Source organism: Rhyacophila brunnea, unplaced genomic scaffold (genome assembly GCF_057557595.1).
Source record: "Rhyacophila brunnea isolate RB1 unplaced genomic scaffold, BYU_Rbru_1.0 scaffold_4, whole genome shotgun sequence".
Lineage (NCBI taxonomy): Eukaryota > Metazoa > Arthropoda > Insecta > Trichoptera > Rhyacophilidae > Rhyacophila > Rhyacophila brunnea.
In genome coordinates this window covers 54233137-54253455 of record NW_028233068.1, presented here as the reverse complement: position 1 = coordinate 54253455, position 20319 = coordinate 54233137, and the positions used below count along the sequence as shown (strand labels likewise).

General features: G+C 32.2%; 1 protein-coding gene across 2 annotated transcripts in view; it reads right to left on the bottom strand.

Annotated features, from left to right (window-relative positions):
* ort (glycine receptor ora transientless) overlaps positions 1-20319 on the bottom strand; it is a 55078-nt gene that overhangs the window by 20271 nt on the left and 14488 nt on the right. For both annotated transcript variants that reach the window (XM_085954297.1, XM_085954298.1), the window contains exons 3-7: positions 16048-16192; positions 13081-13163; positions 10292-10518; positions 2149-2283; positions 120-220 (exon numbers count right to left, since the gene is read on the bottom strand). In XM_085954297.1, coding sequence (XP_085810423.1) covers positions 120-220; positions 2149-2283; positions 10292-10518; positions 13081-13163; positions 16048-16192 — 691 coding nt within the window. The remainder of the gene's footprint in view (positions 1-119; positions 221-2148; positions 2284-10291; positions 10519-13080; positions 13164-16047; positions 16193-20319) is intronic.

The following is a 20319-nucleotide window of genomic DNA, read 5'->3' as shown; positions in this document are numbered from 1 at the left end:
TCCCTAATTTCAACCATACGTCGGTCAATAATAATTAACACCTAATACATCAGATAATATATCTGTAGATACCTGCCTACTTTAGATGTCCCTATATGAATATGTACTTAGCTACTTACCGACATAATTACGATGAGACACGTCGGTATATAGGTGTTGAAGAGATGGTAGCCAAGGCGCCGTTTCAGTACGAATATCACTTCCAAACAGGTGAAGTTACCTGTAAAAAATGACCACTTAATCACAATATAAAATACATTTAAAGTATTACACTATACTAAGTGATATGTGAACATTATTTTAATACATAACTAACTGAATTTTATATCTAACCTACTAGAATTATAAAATATCATTTATTTAAATAATAGGTAGTGAGTCACTTTTCATCATCGAATGTCTTTAATAACTCCGATGTTATGAATATGCACATTAAAGCTAGTACGTTCTCATTAAAATGAGACAGTTTTTTCTATAATAAATAGTATGTTCCTATATAATATTGAATATTTAATGTATTATACAAACTGGAAATATATTTGAAAAAATCGATGTGTGTACTTATGTATGCGCGTTAGAAGTTATACTTCTTTGGCGTAACAAAACAAAACTTGTGATAAACTAGATTCTTTGACTAGCTCTTAATTATCTTGTTAAATTACACACTCAAGAAAAAGGACCGCTTATTGGAACGCCGTTAGTTTGTTTATATACACTTTAACTTATATTACTAAATTATATAATGGTTTCTCGTTGTTTTTATTTTTGAAGTACCAACTGTCACTGACGTTTAATCGTTTGTTTACGTAAGGAATTGCAAATGTCCGACAATAATAAATTCACAACAAAACAACAGAACAATATTCTAAACTACTGTATAATCGTCACGATTGCAGTATCATACTGTGACGTAAAGGTAGTGCGTTCGGCTGATAACCGAACAATCGGTGGTTCGAATCCAATCGAGTGCGTTTATTTTTCTGTGAAAAAATAAATTATGTGTTACATGTCACACGCCAAAAATACACTCTGATCTGATTTCCCAAAACGCGCCAAAAGAAGTATAACTTCAAAAAAAAACACTCTGACAAAATATTACATCGGAGGTTTTTACAGTTTAATGACGGTGCGTAATTGTTTTTTTTGGATGTATAATTTTTGTTTATGACGTTATTTTGAAGCATTGGTCAATATTAACTGAGATACAAGACTAAGTTTAAATATTTTCTGACAGTTAAGCTATATTGTAAACAAACTTCCATGACCGTCTGAACATCATGCTATTTACAATGTGAAAAGATTTAGAAGCTTTCTTCATTTTCAACTAATTTTTACGATTTTTTTTTTACATATTTAATCAATACTCAGTGAAACGAAATACGATACATATATGTACGTTTCTCATAGGAAGTCAACACTGTGCACTATTTCAAAAGATATTTACATTCAAGCTATTCGTATCATCAAACTGTTTTATCCGTTATTTGGAGTCCATGAATACAAATTTATAAATAACACATATTTTTTTACGATTAAAATACATTTCACAGATCCTCAATTTTTTACATAATTAGTAATTCGGCTAAACGGCAATATTTTAATGTGTATTAATTAGCAACACATAAGAATTTCTTTTATACCATAATGTCAGAATTATTTGTGACAGAAAATATAATTCCTTTGTCACGTCTAACCTTGCAACAAGTAGATATTATATTAAAAAAATAGGAGATCATTATTGGTCTGCACATTTCGTTTTGCAAAAGGTATAGGTAATCAACTAAATATAATACATAGATGAAAGCAAGAATTTTTATCATCCCATTCATTATTGAGAGATGTGTGAATTATTAGCGGCCAATCTACGTAAATAAAGTATTTATTTTAGCATACAGGTAGAATGAATAATATAAATATAACGTCTTAAAATCTGTACATAATATTTATCAGAAAACTCAATATTAAATTTATTGTGTCAATTTATTTGCATAGTAACGAATCAACAAGTCATCAGAATTTGGTTGAAACACACATCCAAACTTTGTTTACAAATTTATTGACGATTTATTCACATATAACAGAATTTTGGGTACATACAAAAATAATGGTATTAATAAGGATGGAAAAGTAGAAACAGTAATTACCAACCTGTGGAATATACTTGAGTGCAGTCCGCGGTTCTATTTTCCACTAACTGAAGTTGTGGAAGTTCTATGTTTTCGTCAACAACCAGAGGAACTTCTGGATCCCACTGGAATACCAGGTCATCGGTTGTGTGGGATACTATCAACAAAAAAATGTAGGTACATATTATAATTATATCGGTGTTGTTTGGGCATAAACTGTTAACTGCAAAATGTTGAATTTACAGGAGAGCCATTTTAAGCTTTGAGGAGAATCCACATAAATTTCAGTTCATTTTTTTTGTTTAAAATTGAAAAAATCATTATAAAATAAATAACTGAAGAAGAATATGACAATACTTAGATTGTCAATTATTTCACTAATTAGGTAAATAAGGTCACTTATCAGTGATCAAACTATGATAAGGTCTTTGGGTCATGTTTTGACCAAACTAACCACTGTGTTTGTTCACATATCATCATATTATTACAATAGCGTTTTGAGCTTTTTAAGTGAAATATAGATATCGGGTTATTACCAAATGGAAGATAATACTATAGTGACACAATTTTTACTCTTAACATAAAATGACCAAAAAAGCAGTTATCATGTTATGCCCAAACAACACCGATATAGCCTGAGGATTATATCTTGACTGCGGACATCTTAGCGGCGATCTGAGGAACTACGGATCCCTCCGCTCTTTCATGTATATTTATACACGCCAACCCCCGCTGCCGCTGACTTCCGTAGTTACTTCGCCTACTATGTATATCATCTGGTCGGTTCAACCATGGATGCTACACTTTTCCGGGAACATTACCCATGCCCAGACACTCACTCAGTTTGAGCGGTTAATACCTGGCATGCATATAATATACCTATAAGTTATTGCGACTTCCGCACGTGGTTTAACAGTCATAATTAATAGGATCGTTAGTGTCCATCTGTGTCGTCCGCGCTGTCTTATCTTTTATATACGCCACGTTAGAATGTTTAAGCAAACATTGGATGCCCCAGATTGTTCCACCAATTCGTGAGTGCTACGTTTTTTCTACTGATTGGCATTGTGTATCGTTGAATGTCGAGAGAAATGGGGCCAAACCATTGATAATCCATAGTCATGAAGTTCTGATGAATAAAATGAAGCTAGAGTCTGTATTCTATAAGCTGGCATTCACGTCACGTCGTTCGTGGACGGAAAGCATTGTGCCATCGCGTTCGACTGTTGCAAGTTTTCAATGGGGGGGGGGGGGAACCGCACGGACTCTAGTATTCCATCCGACTAAATATTGTGTATTTTTTTAGTTTCTCGGGGGGGGGATCCGGACCCGAACAAACCCCCCTCCTGCCCCTGTGTGTGCGCCTCAGTCATGTCACCCAAATTAACTGTAATGTCATAATATTATTTTTTACTAATAAATAAATAATTATTGGAAACCACTGTTTTCATTCACTGGATCATTTGGAAACATTTCCCCTAATTAAAAAAAGTTGCAATGAAAGTGCATTATTGAGAAAACCTTGTTAATGATATAAAATGAATGGAATGAAAAAAAACAAAATAAATCCATAATAAAAAAAAATATTCTGATTGCGTAATTATATAAGTAGATACTTACTACTTATTAATAGTTTGGATGACGTTTTAAAGAGAGATTTATCATTTCAAAATACCTTCCTCACTTAGTAAGAAGTACCTATCACCATTCAAATCTTCGCGGAGTTATATTTATGCCCTCGAGCAACTATTTCCGCTGTCGTCAAACGAGCGAGTAGTAAAAGATTGTCGTCAGAGTAAAATAGTGGCCAGCAGAAGAGTAGAGTGAGTGTCGGTCCGCGAAGTGGAGTGGTGGGTGTCGAAAGGAGAGCAGATGACTCAGCGATTTGGCTAAACAAGAGCCACTCAGCTGCTTGGCGGCTGTTCAGGAAGCCTCAACCCTCCGACCCGACCGTCACCCATTTTGTTTTATTTCCACGCGAATATCGAATGTATCGGAGGTTGGCACCTGTTCTCCGGGCGATCAGGGAGGCATCGTTGAACCTCAGTTTATTTCATAACTATGACGTAACTATCCATGGTAATATCTGCGCCAGTAAATCAGAAATAATCTCAGTACACAATGTGTTGTTTTATGTGTTGAATATCAATAATAATTTCGATGTAGAGGACTAATAGAAGTTCTGTATTACAATACTTGATGATTCTGCAACCTAATTAATGTAGTTTAATAATTATTGATAGATAGCAGTAGCGAAGGGTGGAGGTAGGCTGTTAAGATCCGACATAAATCATCATCATCAGCCTGAAACTATCCACTCCTGGATGAAGGCCTCTTCAAGCTGCTTCCACTTCTCTCGGTCCTGTGCGTTGCGTTGCCACTAGAGTTGGGTATTTCCCGAGAATATCTCAATCTCGAGATTCGGGAATTCCCCAAATGATAATTTTGAATTCTCGAGATTCCGGATTTCCAGAGAAGAGTTCTCGAGAATTCTCGAGATATCGGGAAATAAAAAAAAAAACCTGTAAAAATCCTAAAATCAGTGTTAAAGCAGACAAATTCCAAAAAAATATGATTTTTTTTATTTATGTAAGAAGACAAACAAAACAGAAGTAGGAAAACAAAAATGATTCAAAACATTACTTATTAAAATAGAATTTCACAAAACACAGACAGTCAATCGCGTACGCTGTTGCGACTCAAAAGTCCCTGATGTTGCAAAAATTTTCATATAGAAAATACCCAACTCTAGTTGCCATGTACTTCCGCAGAGCTTCATCATTTCATCGAGCCAGCGGCCTCTAGGTCTACCTTGCGGACGTTTTGTACCTCTTGGAAACCATTGAATGACTAAATTCGTCCAGCGATTGTCTCTTCTTCTAGCAATGTGTCCAGCCCATCTCCATTTGAGGCGTTAAATGAACTCAATCACATCTCAAACCGTGGTCTGCTTCCTTATCCACTCATTCCTCTTTTTGTTATTTCAATAATAAAATTCGTGTAATTTATTGAGTGCATCTAAAATTGAAGTAACTATTTCATGAATCTGCATTATGGAATTACTTGAGACTAATGTAATCATTAACTTTTTTCAGTACCGTCTATACTAAATACAGAGAAGGTTTTCATCAATGTCATTTTTCGTAATTAATGTGGATTGAATTTTTAAATTTAAATACACAGTTCAATCTATAATAATTCACACTATTTTAAAAACTAAAGGAATTAGAAACTAACCAATCTTTACCATACAATCTATTTGCAGTACGGATATTATTTTACCAGGTTATACACGTATTATAATTTATTTATATTATTCTAAAGATTATTTCAAAATAATATTTATTTTATGTTAGAAGCTCGGTCAAACAAAATGACAAACATTGACATAGGTTTAGAAGTATATAAACAAAAGCAGTGGCTGTAGGTATATTTTTGTACGTTCTAATATATGTATATTTTTAAAAAATCATTAAAATATTTGATTTATAAAAACGAGGTCACGTGGGCTGAGGACACAAAACTAGATCATACATCGGGGTAGTTAAAAATCTCATTGATAATAATAATTGCAAACATAGGTAATTGAAGGTAATTCTTATAAGTTGATATTGATATTATATTTTCATAATTTTGATGAGAATTTTGTCTTCATTTCTCGTTAACATACTTATAGCTGATGATCCTATTCAATTTGGACTATATACTGTGGAATTCTAGATCAGCTTTCTCCACCATTTCTTAACCATAGCGTAATGCATGAAAAATGTCTTTAAGAGTTCTGTTTAGAACGTCTTAGGAAGATCTATACAAGATATTGTAGGAAAGGCGTACATAAGAGTTCTGAATTCTTAATTTAACTAATCTTACTTTTTCTTCTCTCGTCATATGATATTGCATATTATTATAAACTAAATGATCAATGCTAATCACCCTTACTGAACATTGGTCGTTTCGTGGATAACCTCAAAAGATGTGACAGGCATTTTATATAAGCAGAATTTTATTACAATCAAACCACATCCTCAGTTTGTGTACAACCATTTTTCATGGTGGTATGATCGTGTCAGAATGGAATTATTTTAATAACTCAATACTGTATCAAGAGGCAGCTGTATTGGACAGTAAAGTTGAATCAACAACATGCCTTAGTACCTACTCAAAACATTGGCGTACCTAGCTTACTTACTGGCCTTACTGCTACAGTATTGTAGCTCAACCAGACCAGCATTGTCAATAATAATTTTTGCAAGATCTAGCATCTAGGTTGTAAAATTTTCATCTGGCGTATAGCATTAAATCTAGCGTTTTTTGACGCGACATACAGCTTATTATTTCTCTATATAAAACTAGAATGTTACACGAAATTTGCTTGAAAATCAAGAAGCTGGATCATATAAATAAAATAAGTGCTAAATACAAAATGATGACTGACCTACATTCATTTTTATTTTTATGACTTATTTTGTTAGTTGTACAATAGGTACATTTTTGTAAAAACAATATTATTAATTATGGCATATTTTTCTAAAATGATTGAGATTCTTGACACCCTTTGAATTATGAAAAAATTAGCATTTTTTGTGTTGCCTAGCTTATTTTGTTACAATATTTGACATGTTTTTGTGAATGACAGTAAAATTGGCAACACTGAACCGGACATGGAGAGAACCTGAGAAGTAAAATTTCTCAAAAAAGAATAATTTCAAACAAAAAACGGATTACGTTCCAAAAAAAATTCCTTTACAAAATTATTTTAACTCATAATAAGTCGCTTCATCGAACCTTTAATTTTGTTCGTATATATTTTTGTTATCTATGATAAATACACGATGCAGTTCATTCGTATTGTATTCTGATTTCATTTTATTTAAATAACTTCATCTGTACTGGGTCTGAAACTGTGTTTCTCATCGCTGATTTACAAAGAAGATAAACAATATGGTATTGCTCAATCTTTAGTATATTATGTGTCATGTACAATCTGTACGAGTTGTACGAGTTGTACGACCCACAGTTTGACGTAGACCAAGTCAATCAGCCCTCGCAACAGTACTGAAAGTTGAAGTAGCCCCGCGCCGCACCACTAGAAGCGCGTCGAGTATTCATTATTGAGGGATCGTGCGACAATACCGGGAGAAAAGTCGCAAAGAAGTCGAACGAGCGACCAAATTTTAATATAGGACGAACGGACAACGAGTGGGCGAACAGATAAAAATATGCACTAGCAACATTCACATATTACATCAGCGTTTCTCAATATATATTTTGACCATGTCCGATCCTAATAAGATCATAATGGGCCTCCACAAAGTAGAGGTTTGTATTAACAGATTTTTGTTTTTACGAGAAATGGATGTAAGCCACTTGCTTAACCTATTAGGTCCAAAATTTGACTCAAACAAAAATTGAAAAACAATACGTGAATTCGTCAGATCCAGGATTCGAACCTGGGATCCACGACGTAATAGGCCGACTCTTAAACCGCACGGCCATCGTGGGACTGTTGAAACTCAATATATTTAGTCACAGAATACTATTATTTTCAATGTAAAATATAACGCTCCTCTGTGTTGGCAGAGTTTCGGTACACGGGAACAGAGGACACTTCATGTCATTAAAGATAAATGACGACAGAGCAAGTCAAGATACTTTTTTTTATTTTCGAAACTCTTTCTTTAAGCACCAAGGTGCATGGTTGCTACATCAGTCCCATGCAGCTTCATTTCAGGGAAGTGTGGCAGTAAAATTATTTCATTCTGACACGTTTATAGCGTCATGGAAGGCGGCCGTGCACAAATCTACTGCATGTACATGACTGGCGGAGATAAAGTAACTCAAATCATGTATTTCGGAATTTCAAATATATATTAGGTATACAGTATTAAATAAATGATCCTGAAGTGAATAAAAAGTGTGTTCTCACACATGGTATAAGTGAAACTTATTAAACCAATTACGCTATTGGTATTTCGCTTTATATTAATTAATTCATTTGTTAAATTATCACAAGTTTTCGGCAAATAAGTGTTAGAAAAGAGTAGAAGTGGAATAATAGCTAAATGAAGTTTATAGGTTGTAATGTCAATTGTAAACAATTAATAGTCAAAAAAATTCGAAGATATTGTTCCTAAGTCGATTATATAAAGTTGTAAGAAAATGATTTTCCAAAGAATCGAAAGCAAAGTATCATTCTTTTAAAATGTCGTTTTTCATAAGAACACACACAAACTTCTCAGATCCATAAGTCATTTGCCGGTTTATGTAATCTCATCACATTTTTTTCAGAATTTTAAATTCGATCGATTATTTATTTTTAGTTCTTATCTAAAACAACACAAATATGGAAATTCCTCATTAATTTATAAGTTGGCAACACAAACATGTATTAGATACCACGAAATCCTTATAAAAAGACTTTTTCAGCAAATTACAAAAGAAAATTATTTTCAGCCGATTATCTTTCTATTTGTATGTGACGAAAACGTCAATTTTAATTGCGCATCGTTAAATTGAGATAAATAAAAGATTATAAAACCAATAACTTGTTAACATAATCTTGATAACATAAGCTAAAAATACTATTATAGTGGTACTAGAGTCTAGACTAATAAAAGACGATATTACCAATTCAATTTTTGAACAAGTCTGAACGAATCGGTCTCGTTTTTCTGATTATTCCCGCGAGACATCTGATATTTGAGTACCTTTTATTGTATTCCTTCTATATTTATAGGTATTATCGTATTGTACCAGTAAAGTTATACAAAGCCTCTCATGAAAGTCGAATCGTACAAAGCAGTGTCTGATATTTTGATAAAAAAATGGCGTACATTTTTGAGCACTTGACTAAATCATAATTGTAGCTGTAGGACACAGATCACTTCAAAACGAGAAGCATTCAAGTTGGAAATCTATTGTGAAGGAAGCGAAAATAATTCGCGAACTTCGACACAACAGCACCCCATTCAAACAAAAATGGATAAAAGTATAAGGGGTGCTAAAAACAATCGTGTTTTATTTATTTATGTTTTGCAAAAGAGCTAAAAATAGTACACAGTACCTACTTACCCATACTAGTATTTACGGCTTAGGTATATTCTTTCCTTTTATATACAACCTTAAACTTTTAACCAGTGTCGTCTTCAGGCATGGGCACATTGATACAGTGACCTGAGATGCCATGTTGTCATATTGTTTAAGAGATATCTCTTAGCAAAGTGGGTAATTACTCGATTTCTCGCTAGACATGGGGTTCAAATTCGTATAGAAAAAAATCTTATTCTTTATGATCAATTTTTAGGGGTAGTTAGCAGAAAAGATAATTAAGAAATTTGATTTGAACAAAAAATAAGATTTCATTATATTTGCCAACATGTTGTAAAAAATCATGTTTTCGTAAACTTTGATAAATAATTAGTTTTGTGTACAGTAGAATATAATATTGCCTGTGGTGCAATTTTGATTAGTATTTATTTAAATGACATTTAAAATAATGCGTATGCATAGTATATGCTTACTGTATATTTTTTGATTTTTAGTTATTGTTTATCGATAGGTTAGGAATAATTTTTGTCTGATTTTTTTATTATTGAAAATTCACTATTTTTGTTTTGCAGGTAAGGAATCTAAATATATTAATTTATGTGGGATGGGGCCCACAATACTTTTAATACGGCCCTGATTTTAGCACTATCTCATAAATATGGTACATTAATAGTATATAATACGCTAAAAATATTTCCTACAAAACTTTTAAAAAATCCTCATCGAAATTGTCATTTTTTCTCTTATTGTGAAAATAAATTCTTTTTTGTTTTTTTTACTGGGTTCTGTAAATTGTACTAGTTCCACAATATGAAGACATTTTAAATGAAAATACTTGCATTTGCATAAATATCTTTTCAACATTATTAAATATAAAATAAAATCCACATGAACTTAAACCATATAACACGTTTTAAAACATGTGTAACGAGACTTGAAATCACAGAAAAAGATATACATAGTACAACAAGAAAAGACGCCATCTGTTACTATAATATTATTAGCATGATCAGCCCTTCAGACTCACAAAACTAGCATAGCAGTGGAATGAATCGCATCCAATTCAATATTGACCGTCAATCTCTTGTAATTATATATAAGGAGGAAGAATTACTCACAGCTCTCCATCTGCAGCTTGCACTCTTGCGTATCATGGGGATAAATAAGGAAGTTCATGGCGCAAGACAGCTTCAGCGTCAGTTTCACCATGTACAGAATAGTCTTGTCTTTGTACAGCCACATGTAGTGGTTAGGGATGGTCATCGTTTGGAAAGTCACTGACTTTGCGTTCTTGAAGAATGAGTCCGGTCTCCACATATTCTTCAACCAGTCCACTTCAAGAAGCCTGACAACATATAATAAACATTAGTAAAGAGTTCTTACATATTGCTAACATTTCGTTTATTTTATGATACTACAAACTGTCGTTGGGTAACGATATTTAAAAATAAGAAGAACAATAATTAATATTTTATAAGATTAGTGACAGTTAGCTATACAAATAATTAATTCAGGTAGGTACCTAATAAGTAACAACAAAATTATGAAAGCACGTGTAAAATTAGGTTCTTAGTCAGATTCTTTCTAGTTCCTCCATTATTTTTGTTGTAATGCCTATTTATACTACTTATATAGGTATGCTGTTTTAAAAGATGTTACATTCAGATTACAGTCATGATATTTTTACAGGATAAAATATTTATGATGATGCATTCATGAAAAAACCTATAAACATGATAAATGGTGAGCAGTGACCTCATATCAGGGCTCGGATTGTTGTTTGAACAACTGAATAGTACTAGTTCGTAAATATGAATTTGCCACTGTTTGGCTTTATATATTTTTATAGATACACGATACACTGCTGGATTTTTAAATACTTCTTACATATTATTACACAACAGCAACAATTTTAATAAACTATTTTTTTAATTAACTATTTCTTTTATTCAAACGAATAATTCACAAGATTTAAGAATATATCATTCTGATTATTGAACATTATATAATTTTAGAAAAACACTAACTGAGAGAGTATATCACAACCAATAGAAAAATTTTTTTTTTTTTTTTTGAAAAAAGTAAGCCAACCGGTCGGGAATCGAACCCGGCATCTCCAATGGGTAAACGCCCCAAACTCGTCGCATTCAGCCATTATGCTACGGAAGACATACTAATGGTCGATAAACAAAAATCGATTGCCGAAGTAACATGATTTCGAAGAGCGCTGAGTGGTAGGTATTTAATAGCCAATAGCTTAAATATTGTCGCCCTTAGTATGTCTTCCGTAGCATAATGGTTGAATGCGATGAGTTTGGGGCGTTTACCCGTTGGAGATGCCGAGTTCGATTCCCGACCGGTTGGCTTACTTTTTTCAAAGAAGTTTTTTCTATTGGTTGTGATATACTCTCTCAGTTAGTGTTTTTCTAAAATTATATAATGTTCAACTATTTTTTTATTCAACGAATTTTTGAAACACAAGATTTCAGAATGTAACATTCTATATACTGAATATACATCATTTGAAAACATCTCATGCATATACACACTAGAGAAAATCGTTTTTGTAGAAAAAAATACAATGACCGACGGGACTTCAACATGTATCTGCTGGATTCGCGCCAGTATGTTTTACCATTAAACTATAGACGATTTTAACTAGTAGTTATTTTTTCTACAAAAACGATTTTTTCTAGTGTGTATATGCATGAGATGTTTTCAAATTATGTATATTAAACAGCAATAAGGTATATAAAGCACGATAATGTTATTATATATTGAAAAACTAAGTATTTAAATTTCATATTATGAATATACGCAACCGATGATAAAACCATTCATATAATTATTATTATTGAGTAATAAATGAACAAAAAAATATTAAATATGAGACATACCTATGTACAAACGTAGATAAATAGGAAAATTATCAACTATTTTGTAATCATATAATGATATGAGAAATACAATGGTAAATATGTATTTAAAGTTACAATTATTAAAACATTTCTTTTTAAAATCATAATATAAAAAATATATAACAGTAAAAATGAAAATGAAGGTTTAAAAAAAAGTGAAACAAATGAATCGTTTTTTTTTAGATAAATGTAACCATTAGAAGAATTAGTTGAAGCTATTAAAATGCAAATGTCGATGAATTTTCTAATGTAAGTATTATAAAATAAGTTTAGACACTAAGTGTAGTTCTAAAAATGAATAAATAGCTCTAAGCAATTGTCAAAATATATAACTCAATTATTAACTTTGTTATGAAACCATTATTAATGGAGTATTATCTCGTAAACACCAGCGCAACAAATAAAAATCTTTTATAAAATTGAGTCAAATCAATTGAGAAATAATACCACTTTTTTCTCACTTAAAGAGTGACAGTAATGAAAGGAAAGCCGCATAGTTGCTATCTAATAAACAAAGTCTACCTATTTCATTGAATATTGATTCTTATATGGTTGAATGAAAAAGGATATTAAATATGAAAAAAAGGTTAAAAACAAAAAATATACAACATAAAAAAATCAATTTAAACTTCTCTCTATAAACCATCACTCAATACACCGCAGAAAAACAAACAATACCTAACATCAAGAGGTAAACAATAATATAACTCATGCAGTTTGAACGGTGTAAAAAACTTCTTAGTGCCTATTTACCTTTGTAACAACCAGAGGTGGCGCAACAAACCTTCATTTGGCGTTTCAAACAAGCAATTTCATCGGCTGTCAGTAGCACCCTTCACTTTAATGGACTGACAAAGTGGAATACATTTTCGTGTTTAATGTGATTTTTTCAACGTTCAACTTGGTGATTTTTTAGTACTTCGACCACTGCCTCGAGGAAATGTGCGCGGCAGTAAGTGAGTTATAGACATAGACATCGTAAAAGTCACCTGTACTCTGATGTCATATTCTCAGGAAGTCGGAGACGGAAGTCCTTCCATGTTTGAGCGAAAAATATGTCCGCTGCGTATGTCTGCACACAACACACAAAGACGAAAGCCATTTATTTGCTTGCATATTTTTTTATAGAAAAAACATTTTCATATAACTAGTACTCGAGTACAAACTAAATACTCTATATTATATGAATGTATTGTGTATATGTAATAAGGGTAGCGTAGCATGGTTGACATTATAATTTATTATAATATTCTTCTTTATATTCTTTCTAACACTACAACAGGCGTAGAGGCCCAATGACATAGTATAGTATAACAGTAGTGTATTTAGGAATATAAGTAAGACAATCACAAACACCCAGGCTTTGAGAAAATTACATAAATATATTAGGTCCTCACCGGGAATCAAACCTAGAGCTCATTAATGAAAGGCCAGCGCCTTACGCATTTCACCACGAGAGCCGATTATGCAATTCAATTATATATAGATATAATATGAGGCACCAAGGCCAATTGGCCTTTTATCCTCGTCATCTGTAGTAGAGTATCCTCCACGCAATCTTGCCATTGTACACAGTGACAAGGATTTGTGTGTATATACAACCGTATAATTGTATTAGTAAATTCCACTTGATTGGTTTACTCACGCTTTAATTAAAAAAAAAATATTCCAAATGGCAAGGTTACGTGAAGGATACTTTACTCAGGTTTGTTTACCTATTAACAAAGAGTACATGACTCTTCGTCGTGGGTCTGAAGGAAGAAAAGAAAAAGAACAGGGAACATTAGGGCTTATATAGTGGTTTCCTCTTTGAATTGACGGAGTCAGCACTGAAAAATATTTTATTTTTTATATCTATGTAAATGGAGAGTGACATAAATGGCCTCTCTTTTGTGTCCTACTGTAAGGAAAAAATATAGACTAATAAGAACAATATTGCTCGTGGTCACGAAAATTCGATGAGGATAGCTGGATTGTAATTGTTTAGATCTTTGAAAAATGTTTAAAATTCATTTATATAGCTAAATCAGAATTGTTGTCCCTGTCTTTTGACGTATGTAACATAACTGCGTAACATTAATAAGTACTATATAATATCTACGTATCGTTGAGTCCATAAATCAGTCAATTACACAGTTTAAGTATGAACTCACGACACTGCAATAACTTCAGAACTTAGAATATAGCACAAATAAAAAATACCACCGAGACATGTAAAATATTACATTGTACTGACCAATGTTGATATTAGATACTACATACTACTGCACTAAACTATTATTGGTCATTGCGCAAAGGAAAACGTCTAAGTGGGACACCGTGTACTATATTCCAGCTAACTACCATGTTTGAATAGGATCAAGTATTATAGTAGGTATGAAATTTATTCAAAATATTCCAGAGGTAATAGGGAACCTCTTCCAATGGTTAACTCCGATTAAACATTTGTGTGGGTTACGCCACTTCTGCTCTGACCGCCTCAAATATTGTTTTTGATTGTTTTACGTCCAGCTTTTATGACGGCTTGAAGAAGTAAAGAAGAAATATTAATTTGTACAGAATATTAGGATGCAGCATGTGATACATATTGTCATTTTTTTTAACTTGTTTGAGTTTTTATTCGGTTTATTTATTGTGGTATGTTCAGTGACGTCCCGTGAGGGTAGGCAGATTGACCGTCGCTTGGGGGCGGTAGTTACCCAAAGGGCGGAAAATCGAGGAAATTCATTAGGTATATATAGAAAGCTACCTAAACTAATAACGGAAACATCTTTCCATTAAAAAAATATCTCACTGGTTGGAAACAAAATATATTAATTAGGTACATACTATAAAAGTTTTAACAGGACTTTATTTTTTGTCGGGTTCACGATGTTTAATTTCACGAATTACTTCTGTTATTCTTGAACGTCACGTTCTTGGTGAAAAGCAATGACACGTGCATATCTAATTTAAAATGTATCCAAATATGTTTGCCAGTCACACGCGAGTTTTGGAAGTTGTGAGGTGTATTTTTAAATGTAGCTATCTGAAACCGTAGACTCGCAATATTGTCTATTAAAGCAGAGCAGATGGTATTTAAATTTGATTTAGTGGTATACCTATATCTTGTTAGTAGTATGCACACAACACATTTCTTAGACATTTTGAGTCATGAAATGATGAAAAAAAGTACTGTATAAAAAAATGTGGTAGCATTTTGGCACTGCCTAAGGATGGTATTAGTCAGTCTAGGGACGTCACTGGGTTTGTTCACATACTGTGTGTAACGTTTTCATCAGTACAGCATCTGTTTTCTTAGGTATAATTAAACAAATATTATACTTAATATTAATATTGATTTATCTATCAGTTTTAACAGAATTATTAGGACTAGTCTTCACTCAATAATTTGAGTTGTGCGAATATGAAATAAATCTTGAACGATTTGAGAAGATTTCAAAAATTTGTAACGCTTCGGCAGAATTCAACAGGAGAGACAATCAACCGAAAATCTCCCTTTCGTTCGATACTGTGTCTTTCCATCTCTCTCTAATTCCGCCAATGCTCTGCGAGAAACTCAATATTGAAATGAATCCGAGTGAAAAATCTCCATCGGGATTAAAACCGTCTGAATGTTTTTTGTCTTTGTCTTTTGAGTCTGCAGAGCTTTGGCCAGCAGCTGACATTGCGACAAGGGGAGAATATCACAATCAGTAGTTGAAACTTTCGTCAAGTACAAAAATACCTTCTCAACGTATTTACGTAAACTCGATTATGAAAATCATTCGAGCAAATTCTTAAACGATTAAAGTGAATATTTTTTAATAGATTCTGTTTAACCCACTTTTAATTACTTATCGACCCTCGTCGTAACTTGTTTGTTCCATCATTTTATTAGCACACACAGAGGCTTGGATTATGAAAAATTAAAAATAGCATCAAAATTAATCAAAATGAAAGAAAAAAGTTATTACCATGGAATTCTCATCGATGGAGTCAAGTCCCATGACTGTGACGTGGAAGTATACAACTGTTGGATGGTCATCTTTCTTTGGAGGCCGCATCTTGTCATACTGCTTGGGATCTTCCGGCAAAAGATCTTGGAAGGTCAGCCCGGATCTAATAGGCAAAGTATCATCACGATAGTCATGACAACAGACAAAATAAGTGGAGAAAATGATTTAAATTACACCTACTATGAAAACTTGAATGTATGATTATAATAAATTGCCTCATTTATCCAGTGATAATAATTCAACGATGTTCTTCTTATGCAAATGTAATTTAAATTATATTGAACTATATTTTAACTGGGTAGCATCATAGAACATACACGAAATATTTGCATAATTTGGCGCTGCTATCTTAGCGCCGGAAAATATGAATGAAACACTTGAATAGCCGACATAAGTATAATATTGGGTACCTACCAACTAGAAAATTATAAACTGTAAGTATTGTCCAATTATTGTAGTGGTTTGGTAATTAAACTATACATTTTAATTGTCTATGTTAAACTGGATAAAAATGAAATAATTGACAGTGAAAGTTGTGTAAGATCATTTGCAGAGAAGTGTCTTTACTCCTGGTTCAATGAGTAAGGCACTGGGTTCTGATCCGGGGCTTCCGGGTTCGGTTCTCAGTGTATTTTACATATATATTTATTTTTTTTAACTTACTTCGGATATACATTAATGCATATGTAACATTGTCGGAACAGTCGTTATTTTTAGCACAGTATTATTAAAGTTATGTAATACCAGAGGCGAAGGCTTATTAAAAGACGAATACATTATCAATATCATACTAAAATATGCATTGATAAGTAATTTAATGTATAAATTGTCACAATATATTTACGTATACATTGTGTACATTGTGTCGTATATTTACCACAAATTTCAGCGTTCAAATGCTGTAATAACCCGTACGTAAATTTAATATGTTACAATGTTTTGTTTAGAATATCGTAACGTCTACCGACAAATCGTCGTATTTTAAAATTGTAGCAAAAGGGTTTTCAATATTCAGGTTTCAAGAAAATAGGTAAGTACTTACAAATTCGATTATATAAAGAGGTTTATCTACGCATTTAAATCATATTTAATTTTGTATATTTTAAAAATAGTATTGAATTTTTTTATTGCAGTATTTAAGTACTTAAATTTGAAAAATTAACTAACACATATATTTTCTTAATTTTACGATATTATTGTACGTTGACATTAATGTGTACCTAAGTATTCATCAGCAGTAATATTTATTATGATATTATTATCTTCTTAATTCTCGTATGTATGACTGATAATATATTGTGCAAATTGCGGAATACAAGATCGATGCAGTTCAGTGTAAGATTTGAAAGTAAAAACACGTGATTGTTGATTGAATATAAAATGTAACAAGTGATAAGTATGACACAATTTTAAATTTAAGAATTTTTGCATGTTTTAGAGAGGATACGATCGATAATATTGAAGATGGTTTGTGATTTATACTACTAGAAACCACTCTTGATCTACTGCTGAATGAATACCTCTTCTTAATGTATCCATTCTTCACAATCCCTAGTACTTGGTTGCCACGTAGAGTATACGTTTTATAACTTTGCACTTTTTGCACTTTTTACTATATTAATACGCCTCTTTGCCTGATTACCTTGCATACAATTAGATCAAATAATATTAATCGTATTTATACATATAGTAATAAATAAATAAATATTTATAATATACGTAAAAAAATATTATTAATATATATTACACCATTTTCATTCATAGAGCCGGGGGGGGGGCAAAGTTATGAAGCATATTATAGTCTACTTCAGCGAAATCTACCAAGTTGGATTTGGTCACCCTTTATGTATTTTTAAATCTTTTCGGCACCATCAAATGAGGCGATTTATTTTGCTTTGATCTGTTCTTTGGGTGATGTGGCTTGTCCAACACTTTTCATAGCCTTTTTGCCCATTTATTTCCCACATAACACCCATCTCAATATACTCCGTTATGTTACTATTAGTCTATGAACCTTTCTTGGATTTAAAGGTTATATTTCTAAGGTTTCACAGGAAGGTTACCCTTCAATATTTTATTGAGATGAACAAATTCAGAAATTCTCCCATAAATTTACTGTCCAAAATAATAGGTATACATCATTTTCAAATTGTTTGAGCAAACTTATATTTATAATGATTGCTTTAGAGTTTGAAAAGCGATTAATCCTTTGAATATATATTAGTACCTTTGTTTTCAAAGCATTTATCCTTAAACCTAATTTGAGGGTCACTTCTGCAAGTACATACCTACTTGCATTATTGTCTGAAAGATTTTTTTTGTAAATGTAATAATATCTTATAAACCTTGGTGACTTAAATATTTTGTTGCCCAAATGTGTACACGTCATATTATGACATGGTATTTTTTGTTAATTTATATACCATCTTGTAATTTATGATGTTGCCTTCATACGTATAGAATAAATAAATTTCATTTTAATGAAATTAAAATTAGAGTACCTATGTGTTGTATAGGAAAAAAAATCGGTGTGTGTACTTATGTACGCGCGTTAGAAATTATACTTCTTTGGCGTAACAAAACAAAAACAACACTTGTGATAAACTAGATTCTTTGACTAGCTCTTAATTATCTTGTTAAATTACACACTTAAGAAAAAGGACCAATTATTGGAATGCCGTTGGTTTATTTCTATACAATTTAACTTATAGTAGGAAATTATATAATGGTTTCTCGTTGTTTTTATTTTTAAAGTACCAACTGTCACTGACGTTTAATCGTTTGTTTACGTAAGGAATTGCAAATGGCCGACAATAATAAATTCGCTGCCTAGGCAACGGAACAATTCTTAACTGTAATATTATAATCGTCACAATTTCAGTATCATACTGCAGCGTAAAGGTAGTGCGTTCGGCTGATAATCGAACAATCGGTCGTTCGAATCCAATCGAGTGCGTTTTTATTTCGTGTGAAAAAATAAATTATGTGTTACATGTCACGCCAAAAATACACTCTGATCTGATTTCCCAAGCGCACAAAAAGAAGTATAACTTCAAAAAGGAAGAGATGAAATTGATGACGAAGGAAATGAATAAAGCCTTTATATAACGACATTACCCCCTCTCTTTATTTTAACACGTTCTTTCCTACTTTCCTTATACCTACTAAGGTACAAGTAAAGTTATCTCGAGCCGTTGGAAACTTACTTATGCCGCGATTTCGCCACCGATGTATCATTAAAATATCTCAAGTTATATCCAAACAAGTCTCTGGGAATAAATACATCAAAGGCAAAATGCAAAATGGCACTTCAGATGCCAAAATATGAAACGAAAAAAAATAAAAAAGGAAAATCTGAGTGTTTTCTGTCGATCGGCTCCCCTTCGAGGAATCGCCGAGTACGTCCCTGGTTGAACAGTTTCTCAAACAGTTTTCCTTTTGTCAATAATCAATAACAGACAACAACAAAGGTATTTAAAAAAAAAAACGAGGTCAAAAGATTGTCGTTATAATATTGAAAGTGAAATTCTGTTTTATTTACAATCGTACACCTTAAAATACAATTTAGAAAGTTTTAGTTATAAATAAGATTGATAGGTATATTATAAAAAAATAAACAATAGTTAAATGAAAATATAATATTATAATTCAATAAAATAGGTGACATATGTAAACGTTTAAACAAAATACGTAAAGGAAAGTGAAACAAAATAAACAATTTTATTATCAAAAAACAGCACATTGACTTTTCAAACCTAAAGTTAATTTATTTTATCTAGACAGCTTGAGTTTTTAATCGAATTTATTGATCATGCTTATGGATGAATAAAAAATGTATGGAATTATACAAATTAACATGACATCTGTCACCATTTTTCGTACGTCAAGTTGGGTCTTGATTGTTGATGCCTCTAGAATCTAGATTTCAATAATCATAACTGGATGCATCCGAAATACTGAGTTCCGTGAACCCGTGAATTTACTAGTCATCATCTCCACGCCTCATCTCGACTATAGGTACCCCCTCTTAGCAATCAGTGGCATACATAGCCTGTATAATCGAGAACCCCATATCACTCCAGATTCGGTTCGTTCATCTAGAAGGAGATATTTTTTATACTTTACGGCCATTGGCATGCACAAATTTCACATATTTTTTTAGGTTAGGTATCACCTTCCCTGAGCAGGCAAATCGAGATCGAATATAAAGCATCTCATTGATAATGGACT